The sequence below is a fragment of the Notolabrus celidotus genome, chromosome 5, assembly GCF_009762535.1.
Source record: "Notolabrus celidotus isolate fNotCel1 chromosome 5, fNotCel1.pri, whole genome shotgun sequence".
Taxonomy (NCBI): Eukaryota; Metazoa; Chordata; class Actinopteri; order Labriformes; family Labridae; genus Notolabrus; species Notolabrus celidotus.
Window position 1 is genome coordinate 375,516 of NC_048276.1, and position 20,129 is coordinate 395,644.

At 40.8% G+C, this 20,129-nt stretch overlaps 1 protein-coding gene across 1 annotated transcript in view; it reads left to right on the forward strand.

Annotated features, from left to right (window-relative positions):
- pdlim4 (PDZ and LIM domain 4) overlaps nt 1-19,941 on the forward strand; it is a 65,483-nt gene extending 45,542 nt beyond the window's left edge. The window contains exons 6-7 of the mRNA XM_034684139.1: nt 10,716-10,854; nt 16,566-19,941. Of these exons, the coding sequence (XP_034540030.1) occupies nt 10,716-10,854; nt 16,566-16,770 (344 nt within the window). The 3' untranslated portion in view covers nt 16,771-19,941. The remainder of the gene's footprint in view (nt 1-10,715; nt 10,855-16,565) is intronic.
- The last annotated feature ends 188 nt before the right edge of the window (nt 19,942-20,129 follow it).

Consider the following 20,129-nt stretch of genomic DNA (forward strand, 5'->3'; position numbering starts at 1 on the left):
CCTCCCGGACCCTGACTGGTAGATGATTCCAAAGGAGAGGGGCCTGATAACTGAAGGCTCGACCTCCCATACTACTTTTAGAGACTTCAGGTACGATGAGCAGGCCTGCATGTTGGGAGCGTAGAGTTCTAGAGGGGTGATAGGACACTATGAGCTCTTTAAGATAGGAAGGTGTCTGAGCATGAAGAGCTTTGTAGGTCAGAAGAAGGATTTTTATTCTCGAGGTGTGATAGGTCAGAGAGAGTCCTCATCTTGTCTCTGTTTGGCTTGTAAAGGAGTCAGTGTTAAGTCTAAGGGTTCAGAGAGAGATGTCTTTAAGAAGGCAGCAGGGTCTCTCTGTTGTCTTGTATCTGAACTATAAGATGGAAAGATCAGAGTGGATATTTCCTCCTGTGCAGACGAGGATTAAGACTCCAGCCAAAGGAACACCCTGCGTCACTCAGGTGGCTCGTGTCTCTCTCCTCTGAGCTCCGCTGCCTCCCTGACATAGCTCTCCTTTTATAGGAAGACAGGCAGCGAGGTGAGGGACAGAGAGGAGGAGAGGAGGAGGATGAAGATGAAGTGCTTTAAATAGCTCGCTGAAGGATGAACCGGGGAGGGGAGTTTCGGTTTGGCAATTCACTGCAACAACAACTTCAAGCTGGACAATAAAGTGAGAAATATGGTTTCCCCGTCTGCCTTCTGACCGCCTGGCATTCCTGCTCTGGAGGAGGAGGAGTCATGTGATGCTGACAGCAGCAGAGGAGGAGGAGGGTTAATCCTCCGAGCTGAGACATTCCTTTCAGGTTCCATGTTTACCACTAAAGCCGGGAAAGGCTGTGAAAGTTGTAATTATAAGCCAAGTGTTGGTATGTTCAGGCGGAAACAGCCTGGACCTCAGAGCTCAGAGGAGCGGGCTCACGGCCTTTTAGCGAGGGTTTGTCTCCACCGCAGAGACCCACACAGATCTGTCCTTGAGAAAATCCCCTGACTCATATTACCTTCAGAGGAATGCACCTCCATGAACGTGTGACTCTGAAGTGTCCCAGTCAGCAGACGTCCTCACTAACCTTTCTCACTGTGGAAAATATAAAGTTAAATATGGTTAATATGTTCAAGAGAGAGAGAGATGATAGTGGGGAGACGGATAGTAGTAGTTGTAGCAGCTGGAGTCTGACACGTCCACAGCAGCAGAGATCCAGAGGAACCTACGAGACAAGGGAGCTCAGGGACTCCAGAAAGGTCTAAGAAAAGAGAGAAGAGAGGGAGACCAGAAGAAAGAAAAAGAGGAGAATAAATGGTGAAGGAATGACAGAAGGAAAGGATGGGATAAGAAAAGGAGACATAAAGGATGAAGAAACATGGAAAGAAGAAAGAGAGAAAGGAAGGAAGGAAGAAGGAAGAAAAGAATGGCAGGAAAAATGAATGAAATAAAAAAAGGAAGACAGAAGAAGAGAGAGAAGTGAAGAAGAAAGAAAGAAAGGGAATAAAAGAGAGAAAGAAAGAATGAATGAAAGAAAGTAAGAAAGATTAACAAAAGAAAAAAGAGAAAGAATTAAAGGAAAGAAAGAAAGAAAGAAAGAAAGAAAGAAAGAAAGAAAGAAAGAAAGAAAGAAAGAAAGAAAGAAAAGAAAGAAGAAAGAAAGAAAGAAAGGATGAATAACAGACCCCAAAAAAGGAATCTACAGCAGAGATCCAGAGGAACCTACGAGACAAGGGAGCTCAGGGACTCCAGAAAGGTCTATGGTTAGTAACTTTAATGGGGCAGGAAGAGTTAAAGTGAGAGACAGGCAGAGAGAGGAGAGAGAGGGAAAGACAGGATCCCAGTGTGTCAGTCTAAGCCTATAGCAGCATAACTAAGACCTGGTCCAAGCCTGATCCAGCTCTAACTATAAGCTTTATCAAAAAGGAAAGTTTGAAGCCTACTCTTAAAAGTAGAGAGGGTGTCTGCCTCCCGGACCCTGACTGGTAGATGATTCCAAAGGAGAGGGGCCTGATAACTGATGGCTCTACCTCCCATACTACTTTTAGAGACTTTAGGTACAGTAACAGTGTCCACTGAAAACCAGAAATGTGCGCTATATGTCACATCTTCTAATGTCTCATGATATAAAGGCTGATATTGTTCTTACATGTTTTTAACTTGATGTCAGTGAATCAAAGACCCCGTGATGATGTCTCCCTGAATTAGTATCTTAAAGTGAAATTGTCTCGGTTATCATCGCTGACTCTTCCTTCGATTTGAGACCAAACAGCACAAGTAACACCTGATTCAGGACTTTAACATTTAACAGAAGAAAGAGAGAGAGAAGGGAGAGACAGATGTTTGTGACTGACAGAGGAGGATCAGAGGGAAAGAGACTCGCTGATAGACGACAGAGATTTGAAGAGTCTGCTGTCAGCGGGCTCTCAGCTTTAAACCCTGACAGGTTGATGGACGGACTAAGCTCTCAGAGAAACACGGAGACACTCCAGGTTTACTCTGGGATCACTTTAAAAGCTACCTGTCTCTGTGTCAGCTAATCTGTCCTGATGCTGCTTCACTTTTCACCCACTCGTTGTTTCTCTAACGGCTCAATGAGGAGGAGAAGTCTGATTTTACAGTCCGGTTGGAGTCCCATCCTCGTGTTGTTGAAGGCATACCTTACTGTCAGGCTGTTAAATCACAGCAGTGGGTCTCTGTTTGAAGGCCGGAGCCCCCGTAGAGACCATGTTGACTTTCAGGGGCTTTCAAAGTGAAAGCAAACAAGAGTGTCAGTTTACCCAGAACTCCTCAGTCTCCGCCCAGACTGGATACCAGTGTGGAGAGAAGAGGGGCAAAGTAACTGTGAGCTGATGTCCAGTCAGGGCTTCTTTTTTTATTCTGTTTGAATTTTTACACATTAAATACAAAAGATCAATTTAAACAATTAAAACAAGTGATGTTTTTATATAAGAAACACAATAAGTGAAGGAATGAAACAGAAACCTAGAATAATAAATGATAATAATTTAAAATAAAAGATAAATAAACAGGAAATAAATAATAGTGAAACTACAATAAGATAAATAGGTTAATATTTAAGAAATAAATAAGTGGAAAAGGTAAAAAAAAAAAAAAAAAAGCAATAAGAAGAACAATAAAAATAAATATAATAAAAAGTAAAAATAATAAGATATATATTTATAAAATAAAAAAATAAAAAATCATACAAAATAAATAAATAATAAGAATGATGATAATAATAATAATGATAACAATAAGAATAATAATAGGTTAATATTTAAAAAATAAATAAGTGGAAAAGGTAAAAAAGCAATAAGAATAACAATGAAAAAGAAATTAAATAGATACAAAATAAAATAAATTAAAAATTAAAAAAATTATAACAATAATAACAATAATAATAATAACACCAAAGAAAAACTGAGAAATACAAATTAAATTAAAAAAACCACCAGTCAGGGCTTTTGAATCAATAATAGAAACTTGTACCTATCTCATATAAAACCTTTGAGTCCTGAGAATATGAGGCAAATTTAAGTTGAAGAAAAACATCAGAAGCACTTCTGAAGCATCTGGAAAAAGAATAAAGTTCATTGACGTCCTCCATGTTTATGTTTAAAGACATTCAGAAACATATCTTTAGCTCTGAGTCGTTATTTCCAGACGAGCAACTTTCCATCATCCTGCAGAGATTACATCCTCGCTCCGTCTCACAGTCAGAGTTTCAGTACATGGGGAGCGCTCAGGAGGGAAACAGGCTGTGACCTTTCTCAGAATATCTCCAGCCTTGTTGTACAAACACATCCATCAGCAGCAGCGCTGAGCAGAGATGGAAATGTTGTGCTTTAAAGAAAAACACTTTTCAAATCATTCACTTCCTCCTGGATTCAAATCCAAGAATGTAAACTTGGATCTCACGTACGCAGCTGTATTTATTCCTTTATCTTTAAAGTCAAATCTAAAGTTATTTAGTGTATCCAGAGTGATTCTAATGAACTGCAGCAGGGAGCACATCTGAGGCAGGTAGAGGGAAGTAGTTGAAATCACATCAGTCATGCCCCCCCTTCATACTCTGTGTGGAGTAATTCAATTCTTAAAGAGTTTCAGGGAAAAAGCACGGGGAGCATTCCAGTCAGATTGTTTTTCCACAGGGATTTAGACTGAGGGGGCGGACATGCTGCAAGATTTAGAACCCTCGCTAGGTTTCAGGTCCTTTGGGGGTAAACACGTGATTCCAGTGTGGAGGGGTTTAACTCTTTGACTCTTTGATGGATCAGGAGAATTGTTCTTTTTACAGCTCAGCAGGTCGGTAACCAAAGAAGACATTAACCGTGTTCTTATCTTTGATGTTCTAGACTTTTAAAGAAAGAGGAAATACAGGAACACTAATCCAAGACACAGGAAGTCCACAGGCTGAGATTAATGCAACAATAATCTCTATAATTAGGAGCAGTGGTCAAAACACAAAGTGCTCAGAGAGCAAAGGTGACCGAAAACAGAAGCTAACGTTTCAGTCCTTAACTACTGACACCAGTGCAGACTCTTTATGGCTTCTGATTGTTGAGCTGGTGTTTGATATTATTAAATATTCCTCCAGTGCCGACGTATCAAGAGACACTTTATTGGTGCCCTGAGTACACGCAGTTTCAGAACCCCCCAGATGTATGTGTTTTTTTTAAGGATATTAAACGGCCTGGTTTCAGCTGACAGAGACCAGAGTCACTTATTTTCAATCAAAACAGGAACGAAAAAACAAACTTTACAAAGGAGACGATTTATTACATAACACTATTACATGATACGTTACAATACAGAAGGTTACGATACGATACATTACGATACATTATAATACATTATAATACATAACGATAAATTATGATACATTACGATATGTTAAATTACGATAAATTCTTATACATTACGATATGATACATAACGATTAATTATGATACATTACGATATGTTAAACTACGATAAATTATGAATCATTACGATATGATACATTACGTTATGATACATTACAATACATTACGATAAATTATGATACATTACGATATGATACATTATGATATGATACATTCCGATAAATTATGATACATTACGATATGATACATTACAATACATTCCGATAAATTATGATACATTACGATATGATACATTATGTTATGTTAAATTACGATAAATTATGATTCATTACGATATGTTAATTACGATAAATTATGATACATTACGATATGATACATTACGATATGATACATTACGATAAATTATGATACATTACGATATGATACATTACGATAAATTATGATACATTACGATATGATACATTACGATAAATTATGATACATTACGATATGATACATTACAATACATTCCGATAAATTATGATACATTACGATATGATACATTACAATACATTCCGATAAATTATGATACATTACGATATGATACATTACAATACATTCCGATAAATTATGATACATTACGATATGATACATTACGGTTAATTATGATACATAACGATACGATACGATACATTACAGTAGATTATGTTACGATACAATACATTACGATACATTATGATAGCATACATTACGATACGCTACATTATGATATGAAACGATACATTATGATACGATATACTACAAATCGCTACGATACAATATATTATAATACGATACAATACCATGCATTACTATACTAAATGAAACATCATGATAAAATACATTACTATACGATACGATGCAACATGATACGATACATTACGATATGAAATGATACATTATGATACAATACATTTTGTTTTGATACAGTACATTAAGATAAGTTATGATACAGTATGTTATTATATGATACATTAGGATACTATATCAAACTTTACCTCCATATACGATCCCTATGTACGTATAAAAGCACTCAACACTGACAGTGAAAACAACATCTGGATTAAATGTATTGTATTATTAAAATGATCCTTGATCACTCTTTAACAATCATGTCATCATGCTCTCAGCTGGAGCAGTTTTCAAAGATCTTTCTTGTCACAGAGAGTTTTCGACCCTGAAGTTTAAAATAAATGAAAAACTACCTCTTCATAAGTCTCTCTGTAATAACCTGAAACATCTGTCCTAAATGAGATTATTCCAGATGTTTATTTGTTCTCCATGTTGTGATTCCCTCTGCCTTTACATTCCCTGAGGCTTCACACTCTGCTCTCGACAGGTTTGAGTTATAGTGTTGGCTAACGTGTACGTGTGACAGTTTGACACGCTGTCTGGTTGATGTTAGTCACAGTTTGAGACACATTTGGTGCCATGAATGCAGCGTGGGGTGAGATATATGTTGTAAAAGGCCAACTTGTCACTGTTTGTCAAACATAATATGCTTTCTGTGTGTTTCTGGGAACAGAAAATGTTGACTCTAAGTAATCTGTCTATTTAAAAAACGGAGAGGCAAGACTAAACAAGAACTCCCTCGTCCTGCTTATTGTGTCTATTCCTGACTGAGGCTCTTAAAGGCTTTTATAAGTTCCCCTCTGTGAGAAAGTCACAGGAGTGCTGCAGATTAAAGTGTCTCCATTAGAGTCTATAATTAAGTAATGGAGACATTAATCCCAGAAATAACATACCCCGTTAATGTGGGCTCTTAAACACACCACGGAGCAGTCAGAGGGTAACCGTGTGTGAGCGCTGGAGACGCTGTGAGTCAGGTGCTTGATGAAAGCTAATTAAACTGCGGTTAGTGGCTCTGATAGGTGGCCTGTTGTCCTGGGTAACCTCTGCTGGCACATCATCAGTAAAGGGAAGTCAAATACACTGCAGTTCAGCGCTGTGCTCCACTGATCTAAGCTGGGAACCGTTCAGATATCCAGAATAAAACACACTCCTTTCATGTAGTCCGGCCAGGCGGTACTGAAATCTGAATCTGAATAAAGAATCCTTGGAAAGCAGCAGCTCTTCTCCTCCTCCACCAGGGTCAGGTATTCATGTCTTCATAACTCACCGTGTGTTGTTCACACATATCTGATGATTGTAGCATTATAGTGTTAGAGTTTAAACTTGACTCTAACCTGGGATCGTTACCCTGCTGAATGTCGGGCCAAGGTGACGGGTGATTTATTACCAGGAAGTAGCGACAGAGTCTTCCATGGAGGGAACAGGAAGAGGCAGAAGAGTGAGAGGTTCAACAAAGAGGAGGAAGTAAACAAAAGAAAACAAAGAGGATAAATGATGTTTAAAGGGAAGGAAGAGCAAAGGAGAGATACAATGATACGTTATAATAGGATACGTTACAATACAATACGATTAAATAGGATATGTTACAATACGATACGATTAAATAGGATACGTTACAATACAATACGATTAAATAGGATACGTTACAATAGGATACGATTAAATAGGATACGTTACAATACAATACGATTAAATAGGATACGTTACAATACAATACGTTACAATAGGATACGTTACAATACAATACGATTAAATAGGATACGTTACAATACAATACGATTAAATAGGATATGTTACAATACAATACGATTAAATAGGATACGTTACAATACAATACGATTAAATAGGATACGTTACAATAGGATACGATTAAATAGGATACGTTACAATACAATACGATTAAATAGGATATGTTACAATACGATACGATGCAATACCATGGGATAAGATACAATGCTATAACGTTAGATACGATACAAGACGATACAATATGATACAATATGATACAATATGATACGTTACAATATGCTAGGTTACACTAGGATACGAAACGTCAGGATTCAATAAAATACAATAACATACGATATATTTACGATACGATGCAGTAACATACAATAAGATACAATTAGAAACGATATAAGATTTGATACGACACGTTAAGTTACATTACGATACATCACGATACGTTACGAAGCGATAAGACAGAATTACGTTAAGATATAAAAAAGGACCGCTAGATACGATGCAATAAGATACGATACAATTGGATACAATACAATATGTTACGATATATTTACGATACGATGAAATAACAAACAATAAGATACAATTAGAAAGGAAATGATTAGATTCGATATGATACGACATGATTAGATATAAGACGTAACGTTACCTTATGATACATCACGATTATTTACGATATGTTACGATGCGACAAGACACAATTACGTTAAGACATGAAAAAGGACCGCTAGATACGATGCAATAAGATACGATACGATTGTAAACAATACGATAAGTTACGATATATTTATGATACGATACAATAACATACAATAAGATACAATTAGAAACGATATAAGATTTGATACGATACGTTAAGTTACATTATGATACATCACGATACGTTACAATACATTACGAAGCGATAAGAAAGAATTACGTTAAGATATAAAAAGGACCGCTAGATACGATGCAATTAGATACGATACAATTGGATACAATACGTTACGTTACCATAAGTTACTTTACCGTATATTACTGTACACACGATATGATGCAATTTTATATGATATGACACGATTAGATAAAATACGTTACGTTACGATACTTTAGGATACGATAAGTTACATTACAAAAAGTTACTTTACGATAAGTTACATTAAGATACGTTACAATAATTGTGATACGCTATGATGCGATTAGATACAGTATGATACGTTACGATACTTTACGTTACCATAAGTTACATTACAATTCTTTACGATACATTATGGTGCGATTATATACAATTAGATACAGTACGATACGTCATGATATGTTATAAGTTACAATACATTACCCGACGGAAAACCAAAGGGGACAGGGTGTTTTCAGTCAGGGCTCCTACACTCTGGAACAGCCTGCCAGAGGAGACCAGACCTGCAGAGTCAGTCCCGTGTTTTATGTCGTTACTCAAGACACATTTTTACAGAAAAGCTTTTATTGTGTGATTTTATTAATTTTAACTCTGTTTTTAAGGGTCTGTTTTATAAGCTTGCATGCTTCTTAGTTCCATTTTGCTTTGCACTTCTTCTTGTTTATATTGCCCACTGTGAAGCACTTTGTTACCTGTATTGAAAAGTGCTATATAAATAAAGTATTATTATTATTATTATTAATACGATGTGATTAGATATGGTAGATACATCAGACAAGATACAAATAGAGACGATACACTTAAGTGTCGGACATGGGAAATTTGTGGTGTACTCTTGAGCTGCATACACTCAGCTGTCTGCAACATATCACAGGATACAATTAAGTAGAAGAAGAAAGGTACTTTATTGATCCCCAGGGGGGAAATTCAATTTTTTCACTCATGCTATTTTGGACATGCTACACATACAGTTTTTTTTTTTGGTATATACATACAAATGCACACACATGCAGTGAACATGCTTAGGGAGAGATGTCAGAGTGAGGATACTGCCGTCAACCAGCGCACCCCGAGCAGTTGGGGGTTCGGTGCCTTGCTCAAGGGCACCTCAGCAGTGCCCAGGCAGGTGAACCAGCACCTCTCCAGCCACCAGTCCACTTGCCAAGCTTCGTCCATGCTGGGACTCGAACCGGCGACCCTTCGGTTCCCAAGCCAAGTCCCTATGGACTGAGCTACTGCCACCCCAAATTCATATGGACACAGAGATGCATACACCAAAAACAACATATGATGTAACACAGGAATCATAATCAGTGTGAGAACTTTTTAAAACATTGTACTGAACAATTTCAAATCATTGAATCAAATTAAGATTTCGACCACCAGGAAGTCTGGAGCGGATCCAACATCTCTTGTTCGTTGGTCGTGTTTCATAATCCTTCAAATCATAAATCTCTTCAGGATAATCACACGAGACAAACATAACGAGGAGGCTGAGGAAGAGGACAAGTGGCAGCATCCTGTTTGTGGAAGCAGGCATGAAGGATTCTGGGAAATGTCACCTTAACTCATATAAACACTTGTGCTGTTATCTCTGGCAGGAGATGAGACTGAAGAGTGATAAAGTAACGAAGGCAAAGTGACGAACAATCCAGGGTGCTAATATTAGTCCAGTGTTTACTGCAGGAGCAAAGCATGCTGGGATCTTGTTCGTGTTTTGTCCAAAGGGCTCGACGGGACATTGTTAGACTTGAGGTTGACGAGGGTGCATGGAGGTTCATTCGGTGCATTCGGGCAGATTCTGTGTCTCGTGAACAGCCAGTTGAAAACTCTGTTGGTGTTTGAAGGCGTTTGAAGTGTTCTTGAGTTCCCAGACTTTCAGATGGTTGCTTTGTGTTGTGTGTTTCTCTCTGGTGTTGGTATGCACTTGTTAATTCTGATGCTTAAAGTGTGAACTTTGGTGAAATGGGTTTGAGCATTCCTCCAAACCTGTTCTCACCCAGCACTTTGTTATAAAGCAGAAACAGAGAGGCGTTTCTGTAACTCTCCCATCCTTGTTGATTTTTATGAGCTGCACAGAACAATAGAAACATGTTGGTATAAAGCACAGCACTCATCAACAGCTGTGTGAGGAGACAACATGATTGATGTCCTTCTAAGTGCACCATGGTGTTTTTTTACAATGTGTAGAGACTCGCAATTATGCACACGATGATAACAGGTTGTGTTTCTCAGTGTGCGATCAGTTTGTGTTGATACCTTACATGGACACCTGGAGTGTGTCCTCATGCCAGCTGAGTCACACACATCTGAGATTCTTAGAGCATGCTCCTCTCACCGGTTCACTATATTTATTCTATGTGTTTCTTTCTTCTAGGTGTGTCCCCAACAGACAGGATGAGAAACTTAAAGTCTCCAATCAGGTCTCCAATCCCCAAACTGGGCAGCCCCATCCCCAGCCCCATGCCTGGTCTCCAGAAGCTGCCCCAGTGCACGCGCTGCTATAACGGCATTGTGTAAGTATTCCACCCTGGCTTTGTTTTTGAAGCAAATACACAGAAGTGAACTGTTTGATGAGACAGAACAGGTCATGGTACAGGAAGAGAGTGTCCAGTCTTTGTAGATGTAATGCCGAACTCAACCTAACTTCTGTGGAGCCAGTGTGAGGTAAAGAGGCGGGGCTTTTAGCCTCCTCGGTAACAGCTACAGAGTTCCCGCCTGTCAATCAAGTCAGCCACGCCCTTATATGGGCAAAAGTCGTCAGTTTGATATCTTAAAAAATAATGAGTTATAATAAATTCACCCCGTACAGTGTGTGCTGATAGAGAAATGAGCTGTTCAGACTGAACCAGGCTGTAAACATGTTTATTTCTGCTGTAAAGATCCTCTCTTTGAATGGGTGTGTATGTGGTTTCCTGTGTTTCTGCAACCAGCCTCTAGTGGACGCTTGAGGAACTGCAGTTTTTTAGAACTTCAGTATAGGCTTCATATTTTAAGAGTGGAGGTTGTTGCTTGGTAGTACTACAGCTCTGCTAGCCTCCAACAGGCCTCTGAAGGGATAGCCAATCAGAGGACAGGGGGCGGATCTTAAAGGGGACATATCACGCTTTTTTCATCAACATATATTGGTCTAAGAGGTCCCCAAAACATGTCTTTAAAGTTTATGCTCAAAAAAACACTTTAAAATCAGATTCTGGTCTGCCTGAAAAGTCCTCTTCTTCATTCCTCATCAGAACAGTCTGTTTTCCCTCTGACCACGCCCCCTCCGGAAGTGGGTATGCCTCGGCTGTCCAGCACGTTGATCTAATGTTTACATGTTGGCTGAATATACACGGCTGCTCAGACCCGTGTTACTTCAACCCTCTGACTCTGATCCTGACGGAGAGGCGCCTGCAGCAGGACCTTTCTGAACCATTGGTCACAGATTTAGTGTTTCTTGTTGTTTTATTTGTCAGTATGTCGACGTGTGTCTTGGTACACAGCTACCAACATGTAGCTATGTGGCTATGCTAACTAGCGCTAGCACTTATCCATGATAAATAAAAATCATCCACTAGATCTTCAAATCTGCAGACGTGGGGAGTCAAAGCGACCTCTGCCAGAAAGGCAGCGGGACCTTTCTGAAGGATTGGTCACAGATTTAGTGTTTCTTGTTGTTTTATTTGTCAGCATGTCGACGTGTGTCTTGGTACACAGCTACAGCTACAGCTACAGCTACAGCTACAGCTACAGCTACAGCTACAGCTACAGCTACAGCTACAGCTACGAACATATAGCTATGTGGCTATGCTAACTAGCGCTAGCACTTATCCATGACAAATAAAAATCATCCACTAGATCTTCAAATCTGCAGACGTGGGGAGTAAAACCGACCTTTGTGTTTATTAAGACAGCCTACAACTAGCATGCCTCCCTCCTAAGCTCCTTGTTAGCACACATGTGTGCAGGGAATGAAAAACGGAGGAGGGGTTGAGTTGTATTTTATACAGTCTATGGGCTGAACAAGCTCCGAGCTCTGACTCCATGACAGACCGGATATTGTTGTGACGTAACAAAAACACTGAAGTCTGAAACGGCTGGTTTCAGCACACATTTACAGAAAGGTGGAGAAATCAGAACAGGGGCAGAATGGATTCTTTTCATTCTCGGGGGGTTTGTAGACAGGGACACAGATTTCAGGTACAGAACCATTAAAAAGTCAATTTTGCATGATATGTCACCTTTAAGAGACAGTAGCTAAAACTTTACTTTGAATGATGTGCAGAAGGACCTGAAACTGACACCTCTTGTAACTCTGGGGGAATTCAAGTCACTCATAAAAGACAGAGAAACATGCTCCATTGGATCTTGTGATTGCACTGTGTAACCATGTGAAACTGTGACCGTGTTCTATTTGTGTTGTTTTGTGTGCTTGTTGTGTGTTGTAACCAATTTTGTGCTGCCGTCTGGCGAGTCACTCTTGAAAAAGAGGTTTTGAATCTCAATGAGTCTCTTACTTGGTTAAATAAAGAAAGAAAGAAAGAAAGAAAGAAAGAAAGAAAGAAAGAAAGAAAGAAAGAAAGAAAGAAAGAAAGAAAGAAAGAAAGAAAACAAAGTGTTTTGAATGAGGGTTCTCTAAAACACCTGTGTGAGAAAAATAGGGATTATTTTTGAGCTTTAAATCATGTAACATACCAGAGGGAGAGCATAAAGCCTGAAAAAAGCTCCTCTTTAAGTTTCATATTTAAGATTTAAGAACCTTCTGTTTGCTTTTTTGGCCAAACAATGAAAATGATCTTTTTGTTTTCTAATTGATTTAACAAACAAAGCAAAAAGAAAACAGTAAATTCTGAAATATGAAAGCCTTCTTCTCAGAGAGGTTCTGCTAAATCTATTTTAATCTCCATCTGGAAATGATGACTTCGTGTCTGTTTTATCGCTCCGTCATAAAGTTTGAACGCCGAGCTCCAGAAGGCGAGTCAGGGCTCCTCACAGACTGATAAAAAGAGAGGATCTACCGCAGATCAACCTGCAGCGACACGCTCCCACAACCACCAAAATCAATCCATTCATCATCCTAATGATTAATCCAAGCCGTCCCACACACACACACACACACACACACACACAGAACACAAGGACCCTGAGCTAACAAGCGTAAGCACATTCACACACACACCTCTCTGCCAAAGTAACCGCATGCAGCCGTAATCCCTCCTCTATAAAAGCAGCTGCAGGTAAGCGGCACTGATGTCATCGGCTTACATTACCTTTAAACAGAGGTGCATTGTGGGAGCTCGCCTGGCACAATAAGGCTCTTGTGACCTGGGAGCATTTTACAGCTTTAGAAACAAATATAGAGCAGTGTGTCAGGAGCTTGATCCGGGCCGCGGTGGGGCTGAAGGAGGGAGGCGGTCACATTAAAAGGAGCTGAATGGTCGCTGGCTAAATCCCCGGGCCAGAGAGGAAAATCTAATTGGGAGCAGTGAATGAACAACGCCCTTAATGAGTGGCGTCACTGTGGGACTGAAGTAGTAAACTAAATACAGCCGTGTTGATCAGCAGCCAGTCAGAAACATAAGCAAAGGCTGCTCAGCTCCAGAGTGTGACCTGATGTGTGTGAACTCTCCTCCTCTCAGGGTGTTCTCTGTGAAGCGTCCCCATGCATCATGAAGATATATTTATATTTACATGTTTGATAAAGTTAATGTGTGGTATGATAAGTGCTGATTTGAATAGATACCAGTTCAATGAACGAGTGTGACTGCATTTCATCACCACTCACTTCCTTGTATGGTGTTCTGCTCAGTGTTTGTCCTGTGATGAAGACAACTCCCCAAACAAGCTCACAGAGCCTTTTAGAGGTCTCTCTCTGTTCCTCAGTTAGCTTGTCATTACATCGATTTCCCAGCATGCATCATGCTTCCACATCCGTCTCTGGACTGCAAACCTTCACAGTCAGCTGGACTCAAAGAACTGGAAACAGTAAAACTTATAAATGTTTACTCCACCTCAGATACATTTATTTAAAGTAACAGCAGAATTATTAGAAAAGATAGTTCAGCTGCACTTCTAGCTTCTTCATTTCTGTCTGAAGAAGCTTTTAGACTAGAAGTTCCAGGAACTAACTGGTTCCTTTGTGGTCTGCATTTTGACTGAAGCCCGAAGTCTCTGCTGACATTATGCAAATCAGGCCTGTGACGTATGGAGGAAAAAAAAGGAAGTGCACTACACCTCCAGACCAGTAGGGCTGTCAAAATTGCTCCAAAATGACGTTCGAATATTCGCTCTAAAAAATCCCATAGGTCCGAACCATTCGAATATCTATATTTTTGCATTATGTCAATAACAGGTGGACAAACTGATACAAGGAGACATAACTACTTGTATATGTATTTTTATTTCAGATATAACATGCCTAAAACATACCTACACATTACAAAACAAGTAAAGGACCTAGTGGTCTATACCGTGACACTTTTAAGACTGTAGACCTCTCGCTCGCTCGCCCCCCTCCCCTCTCTGTGCGCATTGCGCTGAGTGAGTGCTGAACAAGACTTGTGCGAGCAATTAAAGGTCCCGACTCTTGTCCCTAATATAGGCAGGCTTCATTCAGTGATTGAAGCAAATATTATTCACATTAAAAACGAAAAAGTAGTCCTCTTACATTCTTGGCGCTTGTATAAAAAAAGAGAGGAAAAACTGCATTTTATCCCAGGGTCACTGATTGTCGGGCTCTTTTAGTCCACTGTCTATGTAGGGTCTTAGGCCTGACAGGTTATTTGCCCAAAACACAAGACAGTCATTGTGAAGAGGCCAGATCTCTTTTTATTCACTATGTTCCCAGCGGAGGAAAAGACGCGCTCAGAGCGCACTGAGGATCCGGGGACGGAGGGATTTCTCTCTGCCGTCTGCTTCACGCTGTGCATGTGTGACTCCTGTGACCTGTCCCTGACCCGTCATGCAGGGCGCCCACTCCCTAAGCAGCCGCCGATGTGTTTCTTTTCCACAGTCGAATATTAATTTTCACAATCGAATCGAATATTCGAATATATATTCGAATTTAGAATATTCGTTGACAGCCCTACAGACCAGTAGAGGGAAGTAAGACAGAGACGAAGGCTGTTCAAGGAGACGGACAGGCCGACATCAGTATGAGCAACACTGCAGTTAGCCTGTTAGCATGGAGGAGATTACTATTGTGCTGTTTTAGTTTGTAAAAATCCCTGTCAGAGATAGACCGGTGTTCCAGTTTAAAGGTGGCATATCATGCAAACTGGACTTTTAAATGGTTCTCTCCCTGAAATCTGTGTCCCTGTCTACAAACCCCCTGAAAAGTCAAAGACTCCATTCTGCCCCTGTTCTGATTTCTCCACCTTTCTGTAAATGTGTGCTGAAACCAGCCGTTTCAGTTTTCAGTGTTTTTCATACGTCACAACGCCATCCGGTCTGTAACAGGAAGTCAGAGCTCGGAGCTTGTTCAGCCCATAGACTGTATAAAATACAACTCAACCCCTCCTCCGTTTTTCATTCCCTGCACACATGTGTGCTAACAAGGAGCTTAGGAGGGAGGCATGCTAGTTGTAGGCTGTCTTAATAAACACAAAGGTCGCTTTGACACCCCACGTCTGCAGATTTGAAGATCTAGTGGATGATTTTTATTTATCATGGATAAGTGCTAGCGCTAATTAGCATAGCCACATAGCTACATGTCGTAGCTGTGGCTGTGTACCAAGACACACGTCGACATGCTGACAAATAAAACAACAAGAAACACTAAATCTGTGACCAATGGTTCAGAAAGGTCCTGCTGCAGGCGCCTCTCCGTCAGGATCAGATTCTGGATCAGATTCAGAGGGTTGAAGTAACGGGGGTCTGTGAGCAGCCGTGTATATTCAGCCAACATGTAAACATTAGATCAACGTGCTGGACAGCCGAGGAGGCCACACCCACTTCCTGAGGGGGCGTGGTCAGAGAGAAAACAGACCGTTCTGAACAGGGCTGAAGAAGAGGGGTTCTTCAGGCAGACCAAAATCTGATTTCAAAGTGTTTTTTTTGAGCATAAACTTTAAAGACATGTTTTGGGGACCTCTTAGACCAATATATGTTGATGACAAAAGCGTGATATGTCACCTTTAAAGAGCGACCATGTTAACTGGTCTAAGTCACCGTAGCCTTTATTTCCTTGATTCCTTGAGTCCTCCATGCTCCTCACACTCTCTCTCTCTCCCTCTCTCTCTCCCTCCAGCGGCACCATCGTGAAGGCCCGGGACAAGCTCTACCACCCCGAGTGCTTCATGTGCGACGACTGCGGCGTCAACCTCAAGCAGAAAGGCTACTTCTTCATCGAGGACAATCTGTACTGTGAGATACACGCCATGGCTCGCGTCCAGCCCCCAGAGGGCTACGACGTGGTCGCCGTTTACCCCAACTCTAAGGTGGAGCTGGTCTGAGGGGGAGCGGGAGAGCTTTACTGTAATATAACAGGGAAACTAAAATCTGGGAGAGCGGGGCGGGCTACTGAGTATCCGAGCTTATCGGTCTCTGTCACGCAGGAATGCAGATCTTGGATCAGTTCTGCCTTTAGGGGAGTCGTATGAAATCTGTGATCCAAGATAAGCATTTACTCTGACAGAGTGATAAAGTGTGTGTATATTGAGAATATTGAAATATAATGATGACAGAATAAGGTTTGGATGAGAGGAGGATCCCCAAACTCAAACTCATGAAACAACTGACAGTTCATGCTGCGTCTCCGCCTGACAGCCCCAGCTCTCAATCAGGGTTTACTTTGGATTCAGGACTCACCAGAAATATTAATCCATGGAGGTCATATCAAAGAAGAATGGGTTCACATGGAAGTTCATGTAAAAATATCAGCAGAATATTTCATTTCATTACAAAGACACATGAAATGAACACATGCAACATGTCAGAAACAGGAATGAGGTTCATCACAGCAGGAGATCCAAGCCTTCTGATTCTGCACATGAGTTTAACACCAGCAAAGACTTAGCATCCCATAATAACCATCACTCAAGCCTTACGCCGCGTTCACACCAAACGTCCCTTCAAACGCCGCTGCAGTCTGTCGTCATCAATCATTGAACGGTGAAGCTAGTGATGCTAAAGGGGGCGGAGCTAACTTCCTAGTACAACCAGACGAAGGTTTTCACATCTGATCAGATAGTCCTCCTCCCTCTCTGTCCTCACAGTGAGCTCCTGTTTATTCCTGATCACATAAAGACAGGTAGAGTCACAGAGTTCAGGGAAGCTGCTCAGAGATACAATCAATGAGTCCCAGAGATCCCAGATGAAGGAACCTACGTCACGTCATACGCCACTAGAGGATCTCACGGCCAGAATGATTCACTGGAGTTCAGCTTTTTCAAATCTCATAAGTTCATTAGCGTGCGTCTCCTCGCGTCCTTACATCGACTTTACATGTGCAAAGACTTTATAGGAGTGTGGTGTGAACGCCCCATCAGAATCACTACTTGTGTGTGTTTGAATCAGGTGATCTGAGAGTTGGTCGGTGTATTTGCTGTGATATAACATCAGTCTCGTCTTCATGGATCATCTACAGTCTAGTGTTCTTCAGTGTGAGCTTTGGTGCAGGGTGTGCAGGTTTCAGCGTCTTTCTAACTATGACACAGTTACACTTATACTCCCACCACACACAGACTTTAGTGTTTTCTTATTCACATCTTTGCAGTTTACTTTTCATGACGAACGTGGGTCACTTCTTCTTCTCACTTTTCACTGTACGTAAAACAAGAAGTAACAGATCTGGAACAAGTATGATTGTGAGTGTCTGTTTGATTTGGTGACCCGGTTCACAGAACTCCTCTCCTACCCCAGAAACTCTTGAGGAGCTGCAGAGCATTCTGGGAAGAGTTTAAAGAGTTTCTACCAGACAAGATCACATAAATAAGGAATGAAAGGTGTGATCTGTAAGGGATAATGTATCATGAATGAGCAGTGATGCATTTAGAGCCCTGACAGGGTGAGCGGGACCCTGGTGTCGCCTTAAAGCAGGGGTGTCAAACTCATTTCAGTTCAGGGGCCACATGCAGCCTGAGTTGATCTGAAGTGGGCCGGACCAGTAAAACCAGAACATAATAACCTATAAATAACGACAAGTACATTCTCAAAATGTTCTCATTTAATGAACTATCTTTCTTTTTTCACGATGAGTCTCATAGTGGGTTGAATATTTAACTCTTTAAGCCCTGAAACCTGCTGTGAACACACCAAACACACAGGTTACCCACTCACCTGACACACACAGTGTACTGTTTACTGCAGAAGAACAGAGAGATTAGAATAATGAAGAAGGTAAAGTTGATTATTGTGGACCCCTCAGCTCCATCATGAACAGTGTGCTTGCTGGACAGGGGTGTAGTGCTAGTGTTAGTAGTTAGTGGATCATCTTATAGTGCTCTAAAAAGTCTTTATGAATCGACCCCCAGAGGACACATTTGAAGTATTAGTTACTTTTATTGAAAAATTGCAGTTAATGTCTTCTCTGTCATTTTTTCACTTTGCAAAGTCGTTCCACGGGCCGGATTTGAACCTCTGGCCGGCCGGTTTTGGCCCTCGGGCCGCACGTTTCACACCCCTGCCTTAAAGGGATTCTAATTTGCACAACTCCTCATTCACGATACATCATCCCCACTTCTTACTGAATTGAGCTACAAACACCTTCAACCATCAAGTTACCACCCGGCTCTCTCACTGATCTACTGATGCTTGATCCTGATTGGTCAAAACCCTTTGACTACTGTTATTAACTTTCACTAACATGAAGCAAACTGATCACACGTCATGTCAAATCAATCAGCAGAAAAGAGTTCAATGAGTTTATCCTGCCGTCATGTTCACACCAAAGAGCTCCAGTTGGTCAGGTCAGCAGGTCTGCAGCTTCAAACACGTTCTCTGCTTCTCCTTCTCGTGTCAGCTTTTAAAATCGGTCGTGTGCATGTGAGGCAGGAAAACAGGACACAGAAAACTGGGGCCAAAAACATGTGTGAGCAATATCCAGCGTGTTTGCTTTCTTGGACCCACAACACAGATTCATTACAGCTCCTCGTCAGGAGAGAGAAACTGCACGTATGCATCGCTGCATTCCTGGTTCCTCTGCTGCGAGCTCAGATTTCTGCTCATGGCTTCAGTCTGTGAAGGAAAGTGAAACACACTTTGACATGTCCTGGGAGAGAAGAGGAACAAAAGGGAGGGAGGGGAGAAGTGATGACACAGAGAAGTAGTGTGGGGCTGTTTGTCGTGGAGTTGGTCAGGTTGATTTTTCTCTTCACTCTTTGTTTAAATGAGAATCTGATCTCTCTGCAGTGCTGACGTCCATCCATCAGTGGTGTGTAGCTTCAGCGATCTGTCCTGTAAATTATGTGAAAATGAAATTGCTACCACGTTGTTTCTTTTGTACTGTACATATTTTCATCCTGATATAACATGTCACTGAATGCCTTTCCATACTTTGTGTCTTTAAAAGATTTCTGTGGCACAAACCTTCTTCTTATGTTTAACTTATTGTTCTTTGTTTTTTGTTCTGGAGCTTTTATTTGCTTTTTTCTAATAACTCAATAAATGAGAGGTGCATTACCCGGTCTGAGTGTTCACATTCTTCTCTGCAGGATCTGTAAAAACACACCAGGGATTCAGTGAGTCCCAGTTCTACCCCACAGTCCTGACACGGCTGTTATTCCGTGAGACCACCAGGCAGACGGGCGCTTCGTGGAGGCTTTAAATTTGAGTGTAAAATTATCAGAACACAGAGAGCAGGTTTTGTGTTTTC